Source organism: Delphinus delphis, chromosome 14, assembly GCF_949987515.2.
Source record: "Delphinus delphis chromosome 14, mDelDel1.2, whole genome shotgun sequence".
Lineage (NCBI taxonomy): Eukaryota > Metazoa > Chordata > Mammalia > Artiodactyla > Delphinidae > Delphinus > Delphinus delphis.
Window position 1 is genome coordinate 16,450,213 of NC_082696.1, and position 20,656 is coordinate 16,470,868.

Genomic DNA, 20,656 nt, shown 5'->3' on the forward strand with positions numbered 1-20,656 from the left:
TAGAGAGAAAAATCTAGAATATCTGACACCGGCTTCTGAGGATGTAAGTGCTTGAAAACCAATAGGGCCTCCCTCTGTGGGAGAGGGTCCTACACCCCCAGCTCCTAGGAGAGCTGCAGAGGGCAGCTTGCTGTGCTCCCTTCAGGTGGCAGGTGGTACTGGGAGCGGCTAAATGTGCCTTATCATTTCCACTCCGGATTCTAGGTCGGTAGGTGGACGCTGGCTCCATCACTATTTTACGGTTTTAATTTGGTAGATACTCAAACGTTAATTAAACTCTGAATGGAAAAAGCCCCTGATGTATTTGCATCTCCCATCTGGACCTTGGTTTCCTCATCTGTAAAATGAGGGAAAGGACCAGGTGACTGCTGAGCCCCGTTGCAGCCCTAGTGGTCTGTGATTTTAGGTTTGCTTTTCTCCTAGTTGGAGTTTACTTCATCTGCTCTAACTTTTCTGCTGTCATCTGGGTGTTACAGGCTGATTCGTGTCCCCATGAAATTCATATATTGATGCCCTAACCCACAGTACCTCAGAATGTGATTATATTTGGAGGTAGGGTTTTTACAGAGGTGATCAAATTAAAATGAGGTCTTCAGAGTGGGCCTTAATCCAGGATGACTGGGATCCTTATAAAAAGAGGAAATTTGGATACAGACATGAACACACATGGAGTGAAGACCACATGAAGACACAGGGAGAAGACGGCCGTGTGCAAGCCAAGGAGAGAGGCCTCAGAAGAAACCAACCCTGCTGACACCTTGAGCTCAGACTTCCAGCCTCCAGAATTGTGAGAAAATAAATTTCTGTTGTTTAAGCCACTCTGTCTGTGGGACTCCGTTATGACAGCTCTAGCAAACGAATACACTGGGTTACACCACAATGAGTTTTCTGAGCTGTGAAAGAAGTTCCATGTGTTTTTCTTAACAGACTCAATACTGGTAGCCTAAAATAGACTTTTCTTTGGCAGGGTATTCAAAATATTCAAAAAATCGATTTCTTTGTCATCAGGTGGAAGTAAATTATTTTAGTAAAATAAATCCTCTTTATTTTTATTTGAAGGGAGTTTCACAGTTTTGACGCACAGAATTGTCTTCCTGAATGGCTGTGGAGCATCATTTTGCCTTTTAAGAAAGGCTGCCGGGGCTTCCCTGGTGGCGCAGTGGTTGAGAGTCCGCCTGCCGATGCAGGGGACACGGGTTTGTGCCCCGGTCCAGGAGGATCCCACATGCCGCGGAGCGGCTGGGCCCGTGAGCCATGGCCGCTGGGCCGGCGCGTCCGGAGCCTGTGCTCTGCAACGGGAGAGGCCACAACAGTGAGAGGCCCGCGTACCGCAAAAAAAAAAAAAAAAAAAAAGAAAGACTGCCATTACCTATAAAATTCATTTGAGGCCAAAGAGCTCATTGGATAAGCCCGCAGGTAACAGCACATTTATAACGAACTTCAGAACACACAAGCAGCTCCAGAGGGGGCAGAGTCCTGGTTTTGTGTAGTACTTTTGCCTTTAAAGTTCACTCAGAGTCAAACATCTTGTGACTGGGTTACAGACAAATAACTGATAAAGAAAGGTAACCACTTATCACTTTGCTGTTTAAGACGCTCAGATTCTTACTTGAAGTTAAGTTAAGCAAACTGGATTTTTCTTTCATCTAGTACCAAGATTCTGGTTCTTTTCTTTTACAAAATAGTCACATGGAGTTGGACTGGAGTGTCCAGTATTTAGAAAGCGCGGGGATTCCCTCTCTCTCTGTGTGAGTTCCATTTGATGCAGCAGTGAGACTTCTCAGGAAGAGCATTTCTGGATTAGGGCCTGCTCACTTGGGAGGTTAGAATCACCCACCTTTGGAGGCTCTGCATGTCTGAGAAGGAGATCAGAGTACTCGCCGAGCGACGTGGGATGGCATAGCCTTATTTTCCCACGTGACTGCAGGTGGGCAGCGTAGATACCCCACTATCATGGCTGGGGATTCCGACGAAGCACCCTGACACCCAACCAACCAGTGCACAGAGCGACGAAGCCAGCAGGTGTTTAGTGTCATCTAATTATAAGAGTTTCTAGATTGTTAAAAATACATCTTTCCCAAAATCACATCTTAAGGAAGAAGCTTGGCCTACTAAGAAGGCTGAGGGGGCAGTGAGGATCTGCAGGCACCTTTATTTCCAGCTATCGACAGAACGGAAAAAATTTCAACTTATTTATATTCATTTATTTATACAGGTAACGAATAAGTTAAGGAACACTTCATCTCAAACACAGATTGCTTTTATTTTAGCTAAGCTAATGTTTCAGTTCCATATATATTTTTGAATTTCCATCAATGTCAAACACCATGTTTTCTTCTTAAAAAAAAAAAAACAAAACAATTTACAAGCACTTTTACGGCACTCAAGGAAAGTAGGCTGAAGGTTCGTAATAATAATTTTCCTTTTAAAAAACATCCATCAGACCAAAATAAAATCATTTTAATTAACTCCTTCCTGAGTAACTAAAACCTTGGAATGTGCTGAAAGCTTATAATAAATAAGGCAGTCAAAGATCTACCAGCTTAAAATGTATTTTTTAAATTAAACTATGTAAAATGTACAATATATTTCATGAAATACAAACTGTGTTGGGCTCAGGGCCAAAGAAATGTTGTCGTGTGTGCCAGACAAACTGATGAAGTGCCTCGACTTTTAGGGCCTAGAGGCTGTTTGTTGGGGCAAAATTACATTAAGGCCCTGTAAGTAAATCAGCCAGCCTCGTTCGCTGTGACGCTATAATGATCACTGCTGACAATAAATGCCTTTGAACACACAGGCAGAAGTGCCCATGTGAACTTGCACTGAGAGGATGCATTTTTTAAAATGACGAATTGTCCTGATGTGCTGACAACAGCAGAGAACACTTAGCAGACCTTATTTTCAGATAATGAGATTGCACAGTGTGTAAACTAACGATCATTCTTTATATGCGATTTCAAAGGGATGGACTCACAAGGTACCAGGCAGCAGCTCTTGCTCTGTTGTTAGTATGATAGCTCTTCTCCGGGTTGATTTTTAAAGTAAGCCTAATGGTAGGGCCCTGGTCTCTCTAAACAGGACAAAGGATATTTCCTCTTCTAAGAACATTTCCCTTCATCACTTCCCTGCCCCAGTTCTCTGAGGCAGAAAGGAGGCCCACAAGTGGCCAAATGCTGGACTCTGTGCCTCTGTGGTCCCAGCCTTCACTGGACTCCTGCGGGGTGAAGCCTTCTCAATACATCTCATAATAAAGTAGCTTTAGTGCACACTTGACAGGTTCCAAATGACTTGCTTTATATCTTGGCTACCGTCCAATTTTAGTGAACGAAGAAAAAATTCTAGAGAGACTTGTTGGTTTCTGAAAAGCAGAAAATGTGTAGCTTGTGTAAAGTCAGAGTCTTAGTTACTGTTAAGTATTCCCAACTCACACTTTGCTAGTGCTCTTGAAGGGCTGGCTCTAGGGGAAAAAACATGAAGGAGACAAAATCTGTCCCAAGTACCTTGCCTGTCACCAGCACCTGCACCCCTGCTTCTCAGCTGGCTATATATTATCCACCCAAGAGTATATGTATTTTCGGGGCGGGGCTGGTCAAAGATGAAAACATCTCAAATCCAAAGAAATAGATTTCTAATGACTGAACCAAGGCATCATGGAGATGGGCAGGTGATGGGAATGGGATGGGGAAGAGATATTGTGGAGGAATGGAACTGCCCAACTTCTACTCAGATCACTTTGGGGGCAGACAACTACTCATAATTCTAGCCAAGCAGTCGCTTACCCAGAAGCTCCTGCTTCTCTTCCCGATGTCCTAGTAAGGGTTCTCAGCAGGGAGCTGCTTCCCTAATAAGTGGAACTGTATTTCGACTGCTGCCTGCACAGAACTCGGTATCCCTTTCTGACCCCCCAAAACACCAAAAACAAGTACCTCTTAAGGGATTAGAAGGTAAAAGATACCAGCTACTTTGGGACACAGCTGGCCAGGGGTGTGCCTGATAGATCGTGCATCATCTGTGGTCAGACTTGGAACTTACGCCACAGGAGTCAAATGTCAGAGCGAAATTGGTTCCTGGGTTTCCAGTTAAAGCAATGCTGGTAAGAGACATGCTTCATAGAGGGTGCAAAGGACACAGCCATGCCATTTTCCTAGGCCACATGTCCTCCAGAGTTGATCTGTCTTGCCTGTGCTCTTCTTTACTCTTTTCCTGGCTATGCTACTTTGAAATCTGTCAGAATGGTGCTCGGAAATGAAATGTCTCAATGGAGTTTGCTGTGCGCTTTGACCTTGAGAGGTACTCAAGGCTCTGGACTGGGGAAGGGTGTGGCACAAGCCTACTTGCTCTTTCAGAGATAATAAGCGTGCTGCTCTTGGTGAAAGTGTCCCCTGAGATGGACCAGAGGCAGAATTCTACCCATGTGGGCAGAAACCACTTACCCAGGGACATCCTTCCTTCTGATGTCCTTATCTGTCTGACCATCTCCTCTTAGATCCTTCTAGAGTAGATTCCCTGGTCTCTGAACTGGTTTTGTGTTTCTACTGAAGTATACACGTGTGGATGTTTCCTACCACTGAGGTAATATTTTTATAGGTCATCTTACAAATGATAAGTTACTGGGCTATAGGCGCTATTTCTCCGCGTTCTCTTGTTTATGCTGGGGGAAGAAAAGCTATTTTATGACGAGATGCCTTGTGATGGAGCCATGTAGCGTACCTCAGAAGGACCCAAGGAGCCAGAAAAACACAGAATAAAATCAAACAAAACCCGCAAAACCGGGCATCTCCCAATGACCCCAACCTGTGGGAACGTTTTGTTCTTTTTAGTGCTGCCGAGCATTAATTTCGTCCCTTAAGGATTTTTCTTCCCCAAACAAAAAACTTTCTGGAAAGGGAGATTAAGCCATTGGAGGCAACACAGAGCTGGCATCACCTCTTATAAATATCTTCGAGCCACTTCTCATCGTCCTGTTCCTCGTCATCAATCGGCTCCTCTGTTTCCAGTGGGGTCGGAAGGAAGAAGTGGGGTCTCAGCACGGGGTGGCTGACCCGGGACTTCAGTCCGAACTTGCGCTTCAGCAGGTGGAACTGCTCCTTGACGTAGTGGTAGAACTCGTACTCGTATCGCATTCGCTGGTAGAGAATCTGCACAGCCTCAGGAGAGGGGACGGTCTTCTTCACGGTCACAGTCATGTTTCCAAGTTTCCTATGCTCTGCAAAAGAAGCAGGGTTGCACGTGAGCCATTGTCTGCAATGCTGCAGCTTAAAGGGGATGATGGTGCGGTCCTGTGTTACCTGCATAATACTGGCAGCACCTAAGGAAAGAAACTAAACATTCAAGGAATAGAAGGGGTAAATGGCTTCCCAACAACATTGGGAAAGATTTCACCGTATTCCACGTGTTAATATCAACACCAGTTGACTAAAACTAGCTAACATCCCTTTCGTGGGATGTGAATAATGAGATTTGACCACAATTCAATGGTAACTATAAGTTATACTTTTTTTTTTTAAACCCCACATTTGTTTATTCATTTATTTTTGGCTGTGTTGGGTCTTCGTTTCTGTGCGAGGGCTTTCTCTAGTTGCGGCAAGTGGGGGCCACTCTTCGTCGCGGTGCGCGGCCCTCTCGCTATCGCGGCCTCTCTTGTTGCAGAGCACAGGCTCCAGAAGCGCAGGCTCAGTAGTTGTGGCTCACGGGCCTAGTTGCTCCGCGGCATGTGGGGTCTTCCCAGACCAGGGCTCGAACCCGTGTCCCCTGCATTAGCAGGCAGATTCTCAACCACCGCGCCACCAGGGAAGCCCCTATACATTCTTTTGGGCAGCAAAATCTACCTGCTTTTCATTTTTATTTCCTGTTACTTTCAGAAGGAAGCACAGAAAAAAGCTGTCTCGCCACTTGCTAATCATCTGGTTTTTTTATTTTAAAATATCGACATCTATTAGTTAAAGTTTAATTTGATACAAACGACATTGCATTTCACTATTTCAGCAAAGTGTCTGCTGAGAAAAGTAAAGGAAGGAATGTTAGATTCCCTAAATACAATTTTAACTGTTGTCAATTTTGAATGGTTATTTTTTTATTGTGGTAAAATATATAACTGAAATTTGTTTAATATTAAAACTTAATAACATAAAATGCTATTTATATGTTATATATATATTTATATGACAAAATTTTAAACATTTTGAAGTGTACGTTTTGGTGGAATTAATTACATTCATAATGCTGTGCAACTATCACCACTATTTTCAAAATTCTTTCATCACTCCAAACAGGACCCCTGTAGCCATTAACCAATAGCTCCCTTATACCTCTCCTCTTCCCACCCTTCCCCAGGTAACCTCTAATCTACTTTCTGTCTATAAATCTGTCTATTCTAGGTACCTCATATAAGTGGCATCACACAATACTTGCCCTTTTGTGTCTGGCTTTTTTCCACTTACATAATGTTTTCAAGGTTCATCTATTTTGTAACATGTATCAGTACTTCATTAGCTTTTATGGCTGAATAATATTCCATTACATGAAAGTACCATAATTTTGTTTATCCATATATCCATTGATGGACATTTGGGTTTCTCTACCTTTTGGCTATCGTGAAGAGTGCTGCTATGAACATTTCTGTAAAAGTCTTCATTTGAGTCCCTGTTTTCAATTTTTTCTGGGATTCTACCTAGAAGTGGAGTTGCTGGTTCATACGGTAGTTCTATGTTTAACTTTTTGAGGAACCACCAAACTATTTTCCTCAGTGGCTGAACCACTAAATATTCCTAGCAGCAATGCCTGAAGGTCCCAATTTCTCCAAATCCTCTTCTACAATTGTTATTTTCCATTTTCAAAAAATTGTAGCTATCCCAGTAAGTGTGAACTGGTATCTCATTGTGGTCTTGATTTTCATTTCAGCATCTTTTTCATGTGTTTGTTGGTCATTTGTATATACCCTTTTTTGATGAATGTCTATTCAAGTCCTTTGCCTGTTTTGAATTGGATTGTTTAATTTTTTTGTGGTTAAGTTGGTATTTTTTAAATATATTCTGGATATTCTACATATATATCAGGCATATGATTTGCAAATATTTTCTCCCATTCTGTAGGTTGTCTTTTTATGTGTTGATAGTTTTCTCTGATACACAAAAATCTTTCATTTTAATGAAGACCAGCTTATCTATTTTTTATTTTTTTGTTACCTGTACAAAGTGGGCTTGTGATAGAACATTTTGTAATATCTGTCTTCAGTAAAGATATTAACTATAGCTACTCTGAGGCGATACATGTTAATAGGCTTGACGTATAGATCTCTTTGGGTTTTTAAAAGACAGAGAGCTTAAAAAGCTGGTATTAAAGATAGACAAGGCACACAGAGGCTCCTCTGGTGCCTTCCTCTGGAAGCACTCTAAATGTGTGGGGTCTTGCTATCTCATGCCAGAAAAATACTAGGATTCCTATGATTTTAAAGGAAATTCTTTAGTTAAATTATTCGACCCAAGCTATTCCAAAAAGAATGTAAAGAATTTTACAAAAATACATATGATGCAATTAGCTAAACAGTTAAGGAAATTGGGCAAAGGGAGAATGAAGGTAGGAAAGAAAAAAGGAGAAAGGTCAGTGTTGGGGGTAACGGCTTCCCCTCCCCATATGGGAGGGTCTCCACAGAGCCATGCTCCTGCCTCTTGCCCCAGCCCCTCATTCGGGGAGGTAAGCCAGGTTCCAGGGCCAGATGGTTTTTCTGATTGTGCCTTTGGGATAAAGGATTGAGATGCTCTCTCCTCTGGGGAGAGTGTGCCTGTCTGCAGAGACTTCACATCCTCCTGTAGAGGAGGGCGAGGGCTTTCAGCCACAATCTGTGACTCGATGGGCAAGTCTGTGGAAGTCAGGATGGAATGTTACCGGTCCATTTCTCCTCACACCGCAGCTGAGTTCTCCCACCCAGCTTTACTTGGTGATAAAGCTGACATGTGGACCTCCATCTCCGTCTCCAGTATTGATTTCTCACATAGTTTAGAACCCAGGCAGGAGGAAAGGGGTGTTATTTAGTCATCCATCTCTCAGACCCCAATATCGAGGAACACAAAATATATGTTGTGAAGTCCTAACTGCTTATGTAGGAGGCGGGTCAAGAGTTTGGCCCTAAACTTTCAAGAAGCTAACAAACAGTGTATATTACTCTTCGTGGAAAACAGTCCATTCACATCTATTCCTAGTTGTAATGCCATAGAGAAATATATTCTAGGAATTTTCATAAGAAAAAATTGTATGGAATTAGCAATATTCTGATAACATCCTTAGAGCAAGTTCAGCCATGGGTTTCACGGGGGCCAGAGGAAAGTGGCACGTGTCAGGTTCTCAACTCTGGCTTGATTGGGGAACACATTACAGAAAATCTAGAGCAGCGGTTTCTAACTCTCCTGAAAACCTGACTGAAGCCCATGTTCAGGAAGACAGGAAGGGTACATGGAAACCCATATATGAAGATCTTAGGCATTTATGGATCTGTAGAAACCCCTGATTTTGAGAAACCAAAACACTGCACTTCCTTCAACAATCCTTCATCTACTTTGTTTGTTCTAATATTAGCCCCAGTGTAATTGATAAATATTGGAATTAGTTATTTTATGCGCTGGCCTGATATATAGTCATAAACATTGCAACGGCAAAGAGAGGAGGACTTAGATTTACATTTTATGAAAAGGGAGGGGCTTAGCAGTGCCTGGAACTTAAATAGAAGGCCACCCTACCCTGTTCTGGAGGAAGGCCCAAGAGAGTAAGCATAGGGGAGAGGACTGGGGTTGGCTGCGTAACACAGTCTGAAGGGGGCTAGCGCGCCACAGCTAGATGGGAGGGAGTCTGGGAAAAAGTCTGGAGCTGCCGAAGAGGCAAGAGACCATTGTTTCAGGTGCATGAGGAGAGTGGATTCAGAGCACCGCCTAAACGAGCTCCAGAGGTGGGCACGAGCCGCGGCTATCAGCGCAGACCCCAGAGACGGGCATGGGACGCTAAGGCTGCTGCTGCCGCCACCAAGAAGCCTGTGTGCGAGCACGGGTCACTATCCACACCTCCCCTCCCGGGAGCCTGTGCAGCCCGCCACTGCCAGGGTCCCGGGATCCAGGGACAACTTCCCCAGGAGAGCGCACGGCGCGCCTCAGGCTGGTGCAACGTCACGCAGGCCTCTGCCGCCGCAGGCCCGCCCCGCACTCCGTGCCCCTCCCTCCCCCCAGCCTGAGTGAGCCAGAGCCCCCAAATCAGCGGCTTCTTTAACCCCGTCCTGTCTGAGCGAAGAACAGAGGCCCTCAGGCGACCTACACACAGAGGCGGGCCCAAATCCAAAGATGAGCCCCGGGAGCTGTGCGAACAAAGAAGAGAAAGGGAAATCTCTCCCAGCAGCCTCAGGAGCAGCGGATTAAATCTCCCCAGTCAACTTGATGTACCCTGCATCTGTGGAATACATGAATAGACAAAGAATCATCCCAAAATTGAGGCGGTGGACTTTGGGAGCAACTGTAGACTTGGGGTTTGCTGTATGTGACTGACTAGTTTCTGATTTTTATGTTTATCTTAGTTTAGTTTTTAGGGCTTGTTATCATTGGATTTGTTTATTGGATTGGTTGCTCTCTCTCTTTTTTTAATACTTTAAAATTTCTTTATTTTAATAATATTTTTTATTTTAAATTTTAATAAGTTTATTTTATTTATATATTTATTTTTCTTTCTTTTCTTCTCCCTTTTCTTCTCAGCCACGTGGCTGACAGTGTCTTGGCGCTCCAGCTGGGTGTCAGGCCTGAGCCTCTGAGGTGGGAGAGCCGAGTTCAGGACATTGGATCACCAGAGACTTCCCGGCCCAACGTAGTATCAATTGGCGAGAGCTCTCCCAGAGATCTCCATCTCAACACTAAGACCCAGCTCCACTCAACGAACAGCAAGCTCCAGTGCTGGACACCCAATGCCAAACAACTAGCAAGACAGGAACACAACCCCACCCATTAGCAGAGAGGCTGCCTAAAATCATAATAAGTTTCACAGACACCCCAAAACACACCATCAGATGTGGTCCTGCCAACCAGAAAGACAAGATCCAGCCTCATCCACCAGAACACAGGCACCAGTCCCCTCCACCAGGAAGCCTACACAACCCACTGAACCAACCTTACCCACTGGGGGCAGATACCAAAAACAACGGGAACTACAAACCTGCAGCCTGTGAAAAGGAGACCCCAAACACAGTAAGTTAAGCAAAATGAGAGGAGAGAGAAATTTGCAGCAGATCAAGGAGCATGGGAAAAACCCACCAGACTAAACAAATGAAGAGGAAATAGGCAGTCTACCTGAAAAAGAATTCAGAGTAATGATAGTAAAGATGATCCAAAATCTTGGAAATAGGATGGAGAAAATACAAGAAACGTTTAACAAGGACCTAAAAGAACTAAAGAGCAAACAAACAATGATGAACAACACAATAAATGAAATTAAAAATTCTCTAGAAGGAATCAATAGCAGAATAACTGAGGCAGAAGAACGGATAAGTGACCTGGAAGATAAAACAGTGGAAATAACTACCACACAGCAGAATAAAGAATAAAGAATGCAAAGAATTGAGGACAGTCTCAGAGACCTCTGGGACAATATTAAACACACCAACATTCTAATTATAGGGGTCCCAGAAGAAGAAGAGAAAAAGAAAGGGACTGAGAAAATATTTGAAGAGATTATATTTGAAAACTTCCCTAATATGGGAAAGGAAATAGTTAATCAAGTCCAGGAAGCACAGAGACTCCCATACAGGATAAATCCAAGGAGGAACACGCCAAGACACATATTAATCAAACTATCAAAAATTAAATAGAAAAAATATTAAAGGCAGCAAGAGAAAAACAACAAATAACATAAAAGGGAATCCCCATAAAGTTAACAGCTGATCTTTCAGCAGAAACTCTGCAAGCCAGAAGGGAGTGGCAGGACATATTTAAAGTGATGAAAGGGAAAAACCAACAACCAAGATTACTCCACCCAGCAAGGATCTCATTCAGATTTGACAGAGAAATTAAAACCTTTACAGACAAGCAAAAGCTAAGAGAATTCCGCTCCACCAAACCAGCTTTACAACAAATCCTAAAGGAACTTCTCTAGGCAAGAAACACAAGAGAAGGAAAAGGCCTACAATAACAAACCCAAAACAATTAAGAAAATGGTAATAGGAACATACATATTGATAATTACCTTAAATGTAAATGGATTAAATGCTCCCACCAAAAGACACAGACTGGCTGAATGGATACAAAAACAAGACACATATATATGCTGTGTACAAGAGACCCACTTCAGACCTAGGGACACATACAGACTGAAAGTGAGGGAATGGAAAAAGATACTCCATGCAAATGGAAATCAGAAGATAGCTGGAGTAGCAATTCTCATATCAGACAAAACAGACTTTAAAATAAAGACTATTACAAGAGACAAAGAAGGACACTACATTGCGATCAAGGGATCAATCCAAGAAGAAGATACAACAACTGTAAATATTTATGCACCAAACATAGTAGCACTGCAATACATAGGCAAAAGCTAACAGCCATAAAAGGGGAAATTGACAGTAACACAATCATAGTAGGGGACTTGAACAAACACCCCACTTTCACCAATGGACACATCCTCCAAAAGGAAAATAAATAAGGAAACACAAGCTTTAAATGATACATTAAACAACATGGACTTAATTGATATTTATAGGACTTTCCATCCATAAATAACAGAATACACTTTCTTCTCAAGTGCTCAGGGAAAGTTCTCCAGGATAGATCATATATTGGGTCACAAATCAAGCCTTGGTAAATTTAAGAAAATTGAAATCGTATCAAGTATCTTTTCTGACCACAACGCTATGAGACTAGATATCAACTACAGGAAAAAAATCTGTAAAAAACACAAACACATGGAGGCTAAACAATGCACTACTAAAGAATCAAGAGATTACTGAAGAAATCAAAGAGGAAACCAAAAAATACCTAGAAACAAATGACGATGAAAACGCGATGACCCAAAACCTATGGGATGCAGCAAAAGCAGTTCTAAGAGGGAAGTTTATAGCAATACAATCCTACCTCAAGAAACAAGAAATATCTCAAATAAACAACCTAACCTTACACCTAAAGCAATTAGAGAAAGAAGAACAAAAAAAGCCCAAAGTTAGCAGAAGGAAAGAAATCATAAAGATCAGATCAGAAATAAATGAAAAAGAAATGAAGGAAACAATAGCAAAGATCAATAAAACTAAAAGCTGGTTCTTTGAGAAGATAAAATTGATAAACAATTAGCCAAACAACTCATCAAGAAAAAAAGGGAGAAGACTCAAATCAATAGAATTAGAATTGAAAAAGATGTAACAACTGACACTGCAGAAATACAAAGGATCATGAGAGATTACTACAAGAAACTATATGCCGGGGCTTCCCTGGTGGCACAGTGGTTGAGAGTCCGCCTGCCGATGTAGGAAACACGGGTTCGTGTCCCGGTCCGGGAAGATCCCACATGCCGCGGAGCAGCTGGGCCCGTGAACCATGGCCACTGGGCCCGCGCATCTGGAGCCTGTGCTCCGCAACGGGAGAGGCCACAACAGTGAGAGGCCCGCATACCGCAAAAAAAAAAAAAAAAGAAAAAAAAGAAAAAATAAGACACTATATGCCAATAAAATGGACAACCTGGAAGAAATGGACAAATTCTTAGAAAAGCACAACCTTCTGAGACTGAACCAGGAAGAAATAGAAAATATAAACAGATCAACCACAAGCACTGAAATTGAGACTGTGATTAAAAATCTTCCAACAAACAAAAGCCCAGGACCAGATGACTTCACAGGCGAATTCTATCAAACAGAGAAGAGCTAACACCTATCCTCAAACTCTTCCAAAATATAGCAGAGGGAGGAACACTCCCAAACTCATTCTACAAGGCCACCATCACCCTGACACCAAAAGCAGACAAAGATGTCACAAATTAGAAAACTACAGGCCAGTATCACTGATGAATATAGATGCAAAAATCCTCAACAAAATACTAGCAAACAGAATCCAACAGCACTGTAAAAGGATCATACACCATGATCAAGTGGGGTTTATCCCAGGAATGCAAGGATTCTTCAATATACACAAATCAATCAATGTGATAAACCATATTAACAAATTGAGGGAGAAAAGCCGTATGATAATCTCAATAGAAACAGAAAAAGCTTTCTACAAAAATCAACACCCATTCTTGATAAAAACTCTTTAGAAAGTAGGCGTAGAGGGAACCTACCTCAACATAATAAAGGCCATATATGACAAACCCACAGCCAAACATCGTTCTCAATGGTGAAAAACTGAAACCGTTTCCACTAAGATCAGGAAGAAGACAAGCCTGCCCACTGTCACCACTATTATTTAACATAGTTTGGGAAGTTTTAGCCACAGCAAGCAGAGAAGAAAAAGAAATAAAAGGAATCCAAATCAGGAAAGAAGTAAAACTGTCACTGTTTGCAGATGACATGATAGTATACAAAGAGAATCATAAAGACGCTACCAGAAAACTACTAGAGCTAATCAATGAATTTGGTAAAGTAGCAGGATATAAAATTAATGCACAGAAATCTCTCGCACTCCTATACACTAATGATGAATTATCTGAAAGAGAAATTAAGGAAACACTCCATTTACTATTGCAACAAAAAGAATAAAATACCTAGGAATAAACCTACCTAAGGAGACAAAAGACCTGTATGTAGAAAACTATAAGATACTGATGAAAGAAAACAGATGGAGAGATATACCATACCATGTTCTCGGATTGGAAGAAGTAACATTGTGAAAATGACTATATTACTCAAAGCAGTCTACAGATTCAGTGCAATCCCTATCAAACTACCAATGGCATTTTCCACAGAACTAGAACAAAAAATTTCACAATCAGTATGGAAACACAAAAGACCCCGAATAGCCAAAGCAATCTTGAGAGAGAACAACGGAACTGGAGGAACCAGGCTCCCTGACTTCAGACTATACTACAAAGCTACAGTAATCAAGACAGTATGGTACTGGCACAAAAACAGAAGTATAGATCAATGGAACAGGATAGAAGCCCAGAGATAAACCCACGCACATATGGTCACCTAATCTTTGATAAAGGAGGTAAGAATATACACTGGAGAAAAGACAGCCTCTTCAATAAGTGGTGTTGGGAAAACTGGACCGCTACGTGTAAAAGAATGAAATTAGAACACTCCCTAACACCATACACAAAAATAAACTCAAAATGGATTAAAGACCTAAATGTAAGGCCAGACACTATAAAACTCTTAGAGGAAAACATAGGCAGGAACACTCTATGACATAAATCACAGCAAGATTCTTTTTGATCCACCTCCTTGAGAAATGGAAATAAAAACAAAAATAAACAAATGGGACCTATTGAAACTTAAAACCTTTTGCACAGCAAAGGAAAACATAAACAAGATGAAAAGACAACACTCAGAATGGGAGAAAATATTTGCAAATGAAGCAACTGACAAAGGACTAATGTCCAAAATATATAAGCAGCTCATGTAGCTCAATATCAAAGAAACAAACAACCCAATCCAAAAATGGGCAGAAGACCTAAGTAGACATTTCACCAAAGAAAATATACAGATTGCCAACAAACACATGAAAGGATGCTCAACATCACTAATCATTAGAGAAAGGCAAATCAAAACTACAATGAGATATCACCTCACACCAGTCAGAATGGCCATCATCAAAAAATCTACAAACAATAAATGCTGGAGAGGGCGTGGAGAAAAAGGAACCCTCTTGCACTGTTGGTGGGAATGTAAACTGATACAGTCACTACAGACAACAGTATGGAGGTTCCTTAAAAAACTAAAAATAGAACTACCATATGACCCAGCAATCCCACTACTGGGCATATACCCTGAGAAGACCATAATTCAAATAGAGTCATGTATCACAATGTTCATTGCAGCACTACTTACAATAGCCAGGACATGGAAGCAACCTAAGTGTCCATCAACAGATGAATGGATAAAGAATATATTCCATATATACAATGGAATATTACTCAGCCATAAAAAGAAACAAAATTGGGATATTTGTAGTGAGGTGGACGGACCTAGAATCTGTCATACAGAGTGAAATAAGTCAGGAAGAGAAAAACAAATGCCGTATGCTAACACATATATACGGAATCTAAAAAAAAAGAAATGGTTCTGAAGAACCTAGGGGCAGGACAGGAATAAAGACGCAGACGTAGAGAATGGACTTGAGGACATGGGGAGGGAGAAGGGTAAGCTGGGACGAAGTCAGAGAGTGGCATGGACTTATATATACTACCAAATGTAAAATAGATAGCTAGTGGGAAGCAGCTGCATAGCACAGGGAGATCAGCTCGGTGCTTTGTGACCACCTAGAGGGGTGGGATAGGGAGGGTGGGAGAGAGAAGCCAGAGCGAGGGGATATGAGGATATATGTATACATACAGCTGATTCACCTTGTTTTACAGCAGAAACTAACAGCATTGTAAAATAAATACACTCCAATAAAGATGTTAAAAAAAAGAGTGGATATATGTATATGTATAGCTGATTCACTTTGCTGTATACCTGAAAGTAACACAACATTGTAAATCAACTATACTCCAATAAAAAATTTTTAAAAATTAAAATAACAAATAAATAAAATGTTGATCTATTTAATGGATTGAGTTGACTTGCTCTAATGGGTTATTAATATCAAGCTAGTAAAATTTTGTGAAGGTTTTTTAAAATGATGGCATGATGGATTTATATGTTTCCCTGTTTGGTTGTGATTAGGTTAACTAGGTCGATAGATTTAAAGCTACTCTTGGTTCATCACAACAAAACTCTCTTCCCTGCATGTTTTTCTCCATGGCTGGGGATGGGCAAGTTGGTGGGTGGGCAGAGCAGGTATGTCAAAGATGATAGTATGTCATTCCAGCACAATGGAAAGAACCAGGATATATTTACATCATTAGTTAATTGGTTTGTCAAGAGATGCGGATGGTCTCAGCTGAGCCTGATCCCTTGCGGTGTATTTTTATAGTAACAGTTACATTTAGTGAGGACTAAGGTGTACCAAGCACTAAACTAGGCACTTATACATGGAATCGTATTTAACCCTCACATGAACCCCTCATGGAAGAGCCATGTTATAGATGAAGAAACTGAGGCAGAGCAAGACTCTGACTGGTTCAAGGTCATGTAGCTGAAAAGAGGCAGAGGCAGGAGGGTCTGCATGGTAAGCAATTGTGCTTTTGCTGCAGAAAGGCCAGCAACCTTATCACTGTCCCTCTCATGTTTCTCCAAAAGCAATGGAACATAACGGTAGTCAGCAGGTGGGCCTAAAGCCTACCACTCCTCACGTTGACCGGGGAGTCCAGATTGTAGTAGATCTTGCAGGAAAGAAAGAGGCATTTTAGTAGGGATGGCTAGTGGGTTTATAATCCGGAGGAAGAAAAAAGTTGATTTAAAAAAGGAAACTGGACTAGGTTATCTCTGGGTCAAATAAGAAAGGCCAATGTCCAGAGTCAATGATGAAAATGAACATAATCATCAGTATTTGGAGAGTTCCTCAGTTCCAGGAAACCTCTTCCTGGTGTTTTATTTAGCCTGAACTTTTAAGTGTTTCTAGTAGGAATCATTGTTCAGGAACCCCGTCAGAAAATGACCCAGGATCTACAAAGTCTGGGAAAAGTCAGCCTTCTTGCAATGACCAGAGTCTGAACTTCATAGTGTTCTCCATCAAGTCAGTGCTGGGGATCCCACTTACAGCCCCATTCATTGATTTATTTTATCCAAATTTTATAAGGTAAGGGGAGATCTCTACTAAGATTTATATTTGATAAGATTCCAATTAGCCTTTCCAACCAAATTTCAATGACACATCACCTCACTCTCCTGATGAAAGTGTTTGGGCTATTGGGTAGTACCAGTAAGAACAAACACTAGCAGACTGAGTCCTGTGCTTGCTAGAAAACTCAACAGATAGGACAGACTTTTAGGCTAAGAGTAAAGGGAAATGTTTCATTTGTGGCTACAAGACAAAGTTTTGCAAGATCCTTTTTTGGACAGCAACAGATTGCCAAGTGTATTTTGGTTACCTCAACCCTCCTTACCCTCCTTAGCCCCTGTCTAAACATGAGGGGTACTGACAGCTGGTTCAGAGGACACTTATGACAGATGATTTTTTTAAAATTAGGCTCCAGTTTTGCATTGATATCCAATCCTCGCTCCATCCATCTATGCCTTCTCTCTCCCTCACTCTTGCTCTATCTACCTTCTCTCTTCTTCATTGTCAACCTCTCCTCAACTGGCTCCTTACCCCCTGCAAATCAAATGTAGTCAAGTCTCCTTAAAGAAAACCCTTAAGTCTCATGTCCTCCTCTATCTTCTATCTTCTCTCTCTCCTCTCCATCACAACCAGACTTCTTGAAGAGCTGTCTAAATTTGCTGTCACCAGATTTTCAATGTACTCACACGATTGGACTCATCAAAACCTGGTTTCTGTCCTCTCAATGCTCCAGTCCAGTCAAATTGCTCTTGCTTCCTTGTTGATAACTCAGTGGACATTTCTCAGGCCTTCTATGACTTCTTAGCATGACCTCACAACACGGATGGCCACACACGCCATCTTGGAACCATCTACAAGAGCATTTCCCTGGTGGTCTTGGACTCCTGATTGCTTCCCTTCAGTGCTCTATGCCCAGTGCTCTTTCCCTGCTTGTCCCTTAAGTGTCAGCACTCCCAGGGCTCTGGTCCAGCCTCTTCCCTTCTCCCTTCCTTCCTCTCGGGCTAGTGTCATCCAACCCTCCACCCTCTAGTTTTCATACCACTGTGGACACAAAACCAAAAGTTTATATGAAACAATTATAGCTTCTTTGCCCTTTTGTCTTCCACAGAGCTGCCAAATTTGATAGGAAGGTTAATGATATTGCCAGAGGGTTATGTCATGGTCAGAAATAGTGCAATTTCGTGGCAGGAGAAGCAGAGATTCAGATTCAACCAACACTGATGGCAAATACCTATTGTGGGTTTGGGTTATGCCCACACGAATGTTAGTTTATTCAATATTCCCAACTACCCTTTGAGGTGTCTCGGCCCCTGTTTTGCAGATGGGGGAATAGAAGCTTTTGGAAATTAAATGACTTACCCAAGGTCACATAGCTAGTGAGTAAGCAACAGAGCTGGAATTGGAGCCCAGGTCTCTCATTTGTGATGAGGTTTCCCCTAAGTACTTGGCCATAACCAGTGCAGCCTTCGTGAGCCTGTAGAAAATTATCACCTTCATATGGAAAGAGTAGAGGGCAGTCTGCCTTTTATGGTTAGTGGAGAATTTTTAAAATCACATTTCGAAGACATATGGTTAAGTGTCTTGCTGTACAATAATCAGTGCTATGGAAAAATCATTCCAGTGCTAAGTGTTCCACATTTTTATAAAAGGCCAGACTTTCCCTCCAAACAAAACAAAGCTATGTGAACTATGGAATCAGCCTCTTTCCAGGTTGCCGTAATAGCAGTAGCAGAGGAAGTTGTTAGGAATTGTTGGAGACTGTTGTTATTTCAGCCAGAAAACAATCATACTTTAAAAATCCATACTTATTCTCAGTATTCTTTGGGAAATGAAGCAGCCCACGTTAGGTGGGCATATACTGTAGAGCAAACCCATCAAGAAGTGGAGGCCTAAGCCCACGTGCACCCCCTGAAAAGCAGGACCCCCGAGATGACTCCAAGGGGCTCACGTCTCTTGTGCCCCTGGTGAACATTTCAGAAGGAAGACACAGATACAGAGCAGCTTCCGTGAAGGCAGGGGCAGCAAGCAGGCAGCCTGAGATCTGACTGCCGGGCTCTGTGTTGTTTGACCTGTGGGTGCTTTTTTTAAGAAACTGACTTAGTTGTTGGAGATGTGGTCTGCTTCACAGGGCGTCTGGATTTCTGGCTTCTCTCAAGGTGAGGCGCTATTCTTTAGGAGCCGAGTACGGCCGTCCCCTCCGAGGGGCCAGCGCGCTCTGTTTTGTCTCAGACTCTAAATGCCAGTTCATTCTTTTATGTTACCTGCCTGGCTGCTATAGAAATTTGAGTTTTATGCTTCTGATGAAAAGGTTTTGAAATTCTGGGTTTCATAAAACTAGGAAGCAAGTGCTTTTGTGTCAGAATTTAGGCTTCAGTTCAGCCTCATTTGTGTGTCCAGTGTCACCCCCCTTCCTTTTTATCTGTATTTATTGAATGACTTTTCTGCACCAGGCACAGGAGTTACTAGCAGTGAAGGTAACTTTGTCATCATCATCATCATCATTATCAGGTATTTCTGAGCACTTTCTCAGTGCAAGGACTGCAAGTTATCTAACAGTGAGTCAGGCTCTCGTATTATCATCATTTTACAGATGTGACACTGGAATTTGGTAACATGGTCAAGGTCACACAGCTCGTAAGTGGAGATGCCACAGTTTGGGTCTGGGACAGTCAGACGACTGAGCCCAAGCTCTTAACCCTTCATGTTGCTCATGGTTGAAGGGGGCTCACAGTGTAAGAGGAGCACCCCTCCTCACGGGCCTGCTCACCGGCGGGGCAGACGGGGCATTTCCCTCCGGTTGGTTTGATGTTATCAGTGTTTCCTCTCCTTGGTCAGAAATCCCTAGAAGAGGGACCAAGCCCAATGGACTTGTCTAACTTCTCTGCACGGAGTTGGGTCTTTCATAACTACTATGATTACTGAATCCTGTAGAGGTGCTGTGTGTGCAAGTCTGAGTGTATAGGGTATGTTTGTGTGTGTGTGTCTGTATGTGTGTGTGTGTTTCAACCAAAAGATGGAAAACTTTTAGGAGGCCTCTGAGGCACCATGAAACTTTGAAAATATTTCCCCTGGATTTGTTTTCTTCACATGCCCACCAGTTTCATCTAGCTGTTCTCCTAATGCAGCCTATTTTGCTGCGAGTGTCTGGAGAGGGATGGTACCCCTCTGTCTTTGTACTTCCACAGCTCAGCACCTGGGGAAAGGCAGCACCCTCTGTACATGCTCATCGAGTGAATGAAAGAAACCAACAGACGGAAGAGGGTGTAGTCAGACCCGAAGAAGGCTTGGCTGTCTCCGTGAGGTGCAGACAGAGCCAAGTGGAGACAAAGGCAGTATCTGAGTGTGCTTAAGAGAAGATTCTCAAGAGACCCATGAATGCCGGGTGTACCCTCACATCTGGGATTTTTTAGCTCCCACTGGAGTCTATAAATTCCAGTGTTTAGCTTTGTGGTTCAGTTGCCTCTTTGGAACCATAGTGCTGGCCATGTCATGTTTTCCTGCCGCTGTCCTTTAATTAATAAATACATTTTGGCAAAGGGAAGCTGTAGTTTCAGGTGGCTTTTAATTTTTTTTTTCATTTTTCTTATTTACGTTGAGGGATTGGTCAAAGAAGCCCATTAAATCACAATAATTGCTGAAAATTTCCTCAAAGTAAGCACTGGTTTTGAGCTGTGAAATGATCAGAAGGGCAAACAAACAAGCCAACAAAAAACAACTTCTGATCTTCCGATTTGAATAGCAAAAGAAGGATGATTTTTCCTTATAGACATGTCCAAAGTCAGCCACAAAATCAGGACTGTGTGGGGACAGACTCTTCTGGGCTCCCA

At 42.2% G+C, this 20,656-nt stretch overlaps 1 protein-coding gene across 2 annotated transcripts in view; it reads right to left on the reverse strand.

Moving 5' to 3' along the window:
• UST (uronyl 2-sulfotransferase) overlaps window positions 1-20,656 on the reverse strand; it is a 300,447-nt gene that overhangs the window by 8,762 nt on the left and 271,029 nt on the right. The window contains exon 8 of one of the 2 annotated variants that reach the window (XM_060029823.2): window positions 3,248-5,206. The exons of the other annotated variant lie outside the window; for it this stretch is intronic. Coding sequence (XP_059885806.1) covers window positions 4,923-5,206 — 284 coding nt within the window. The 3' untranslated portion in view covers window positions 3,248-4,922. Of the gene's footprint in view, window positions 1-3,247; window positions 5,207-20,656 lie in introns of those variants that run through there. 2 annotated transcript variants of the gene reach the window in all.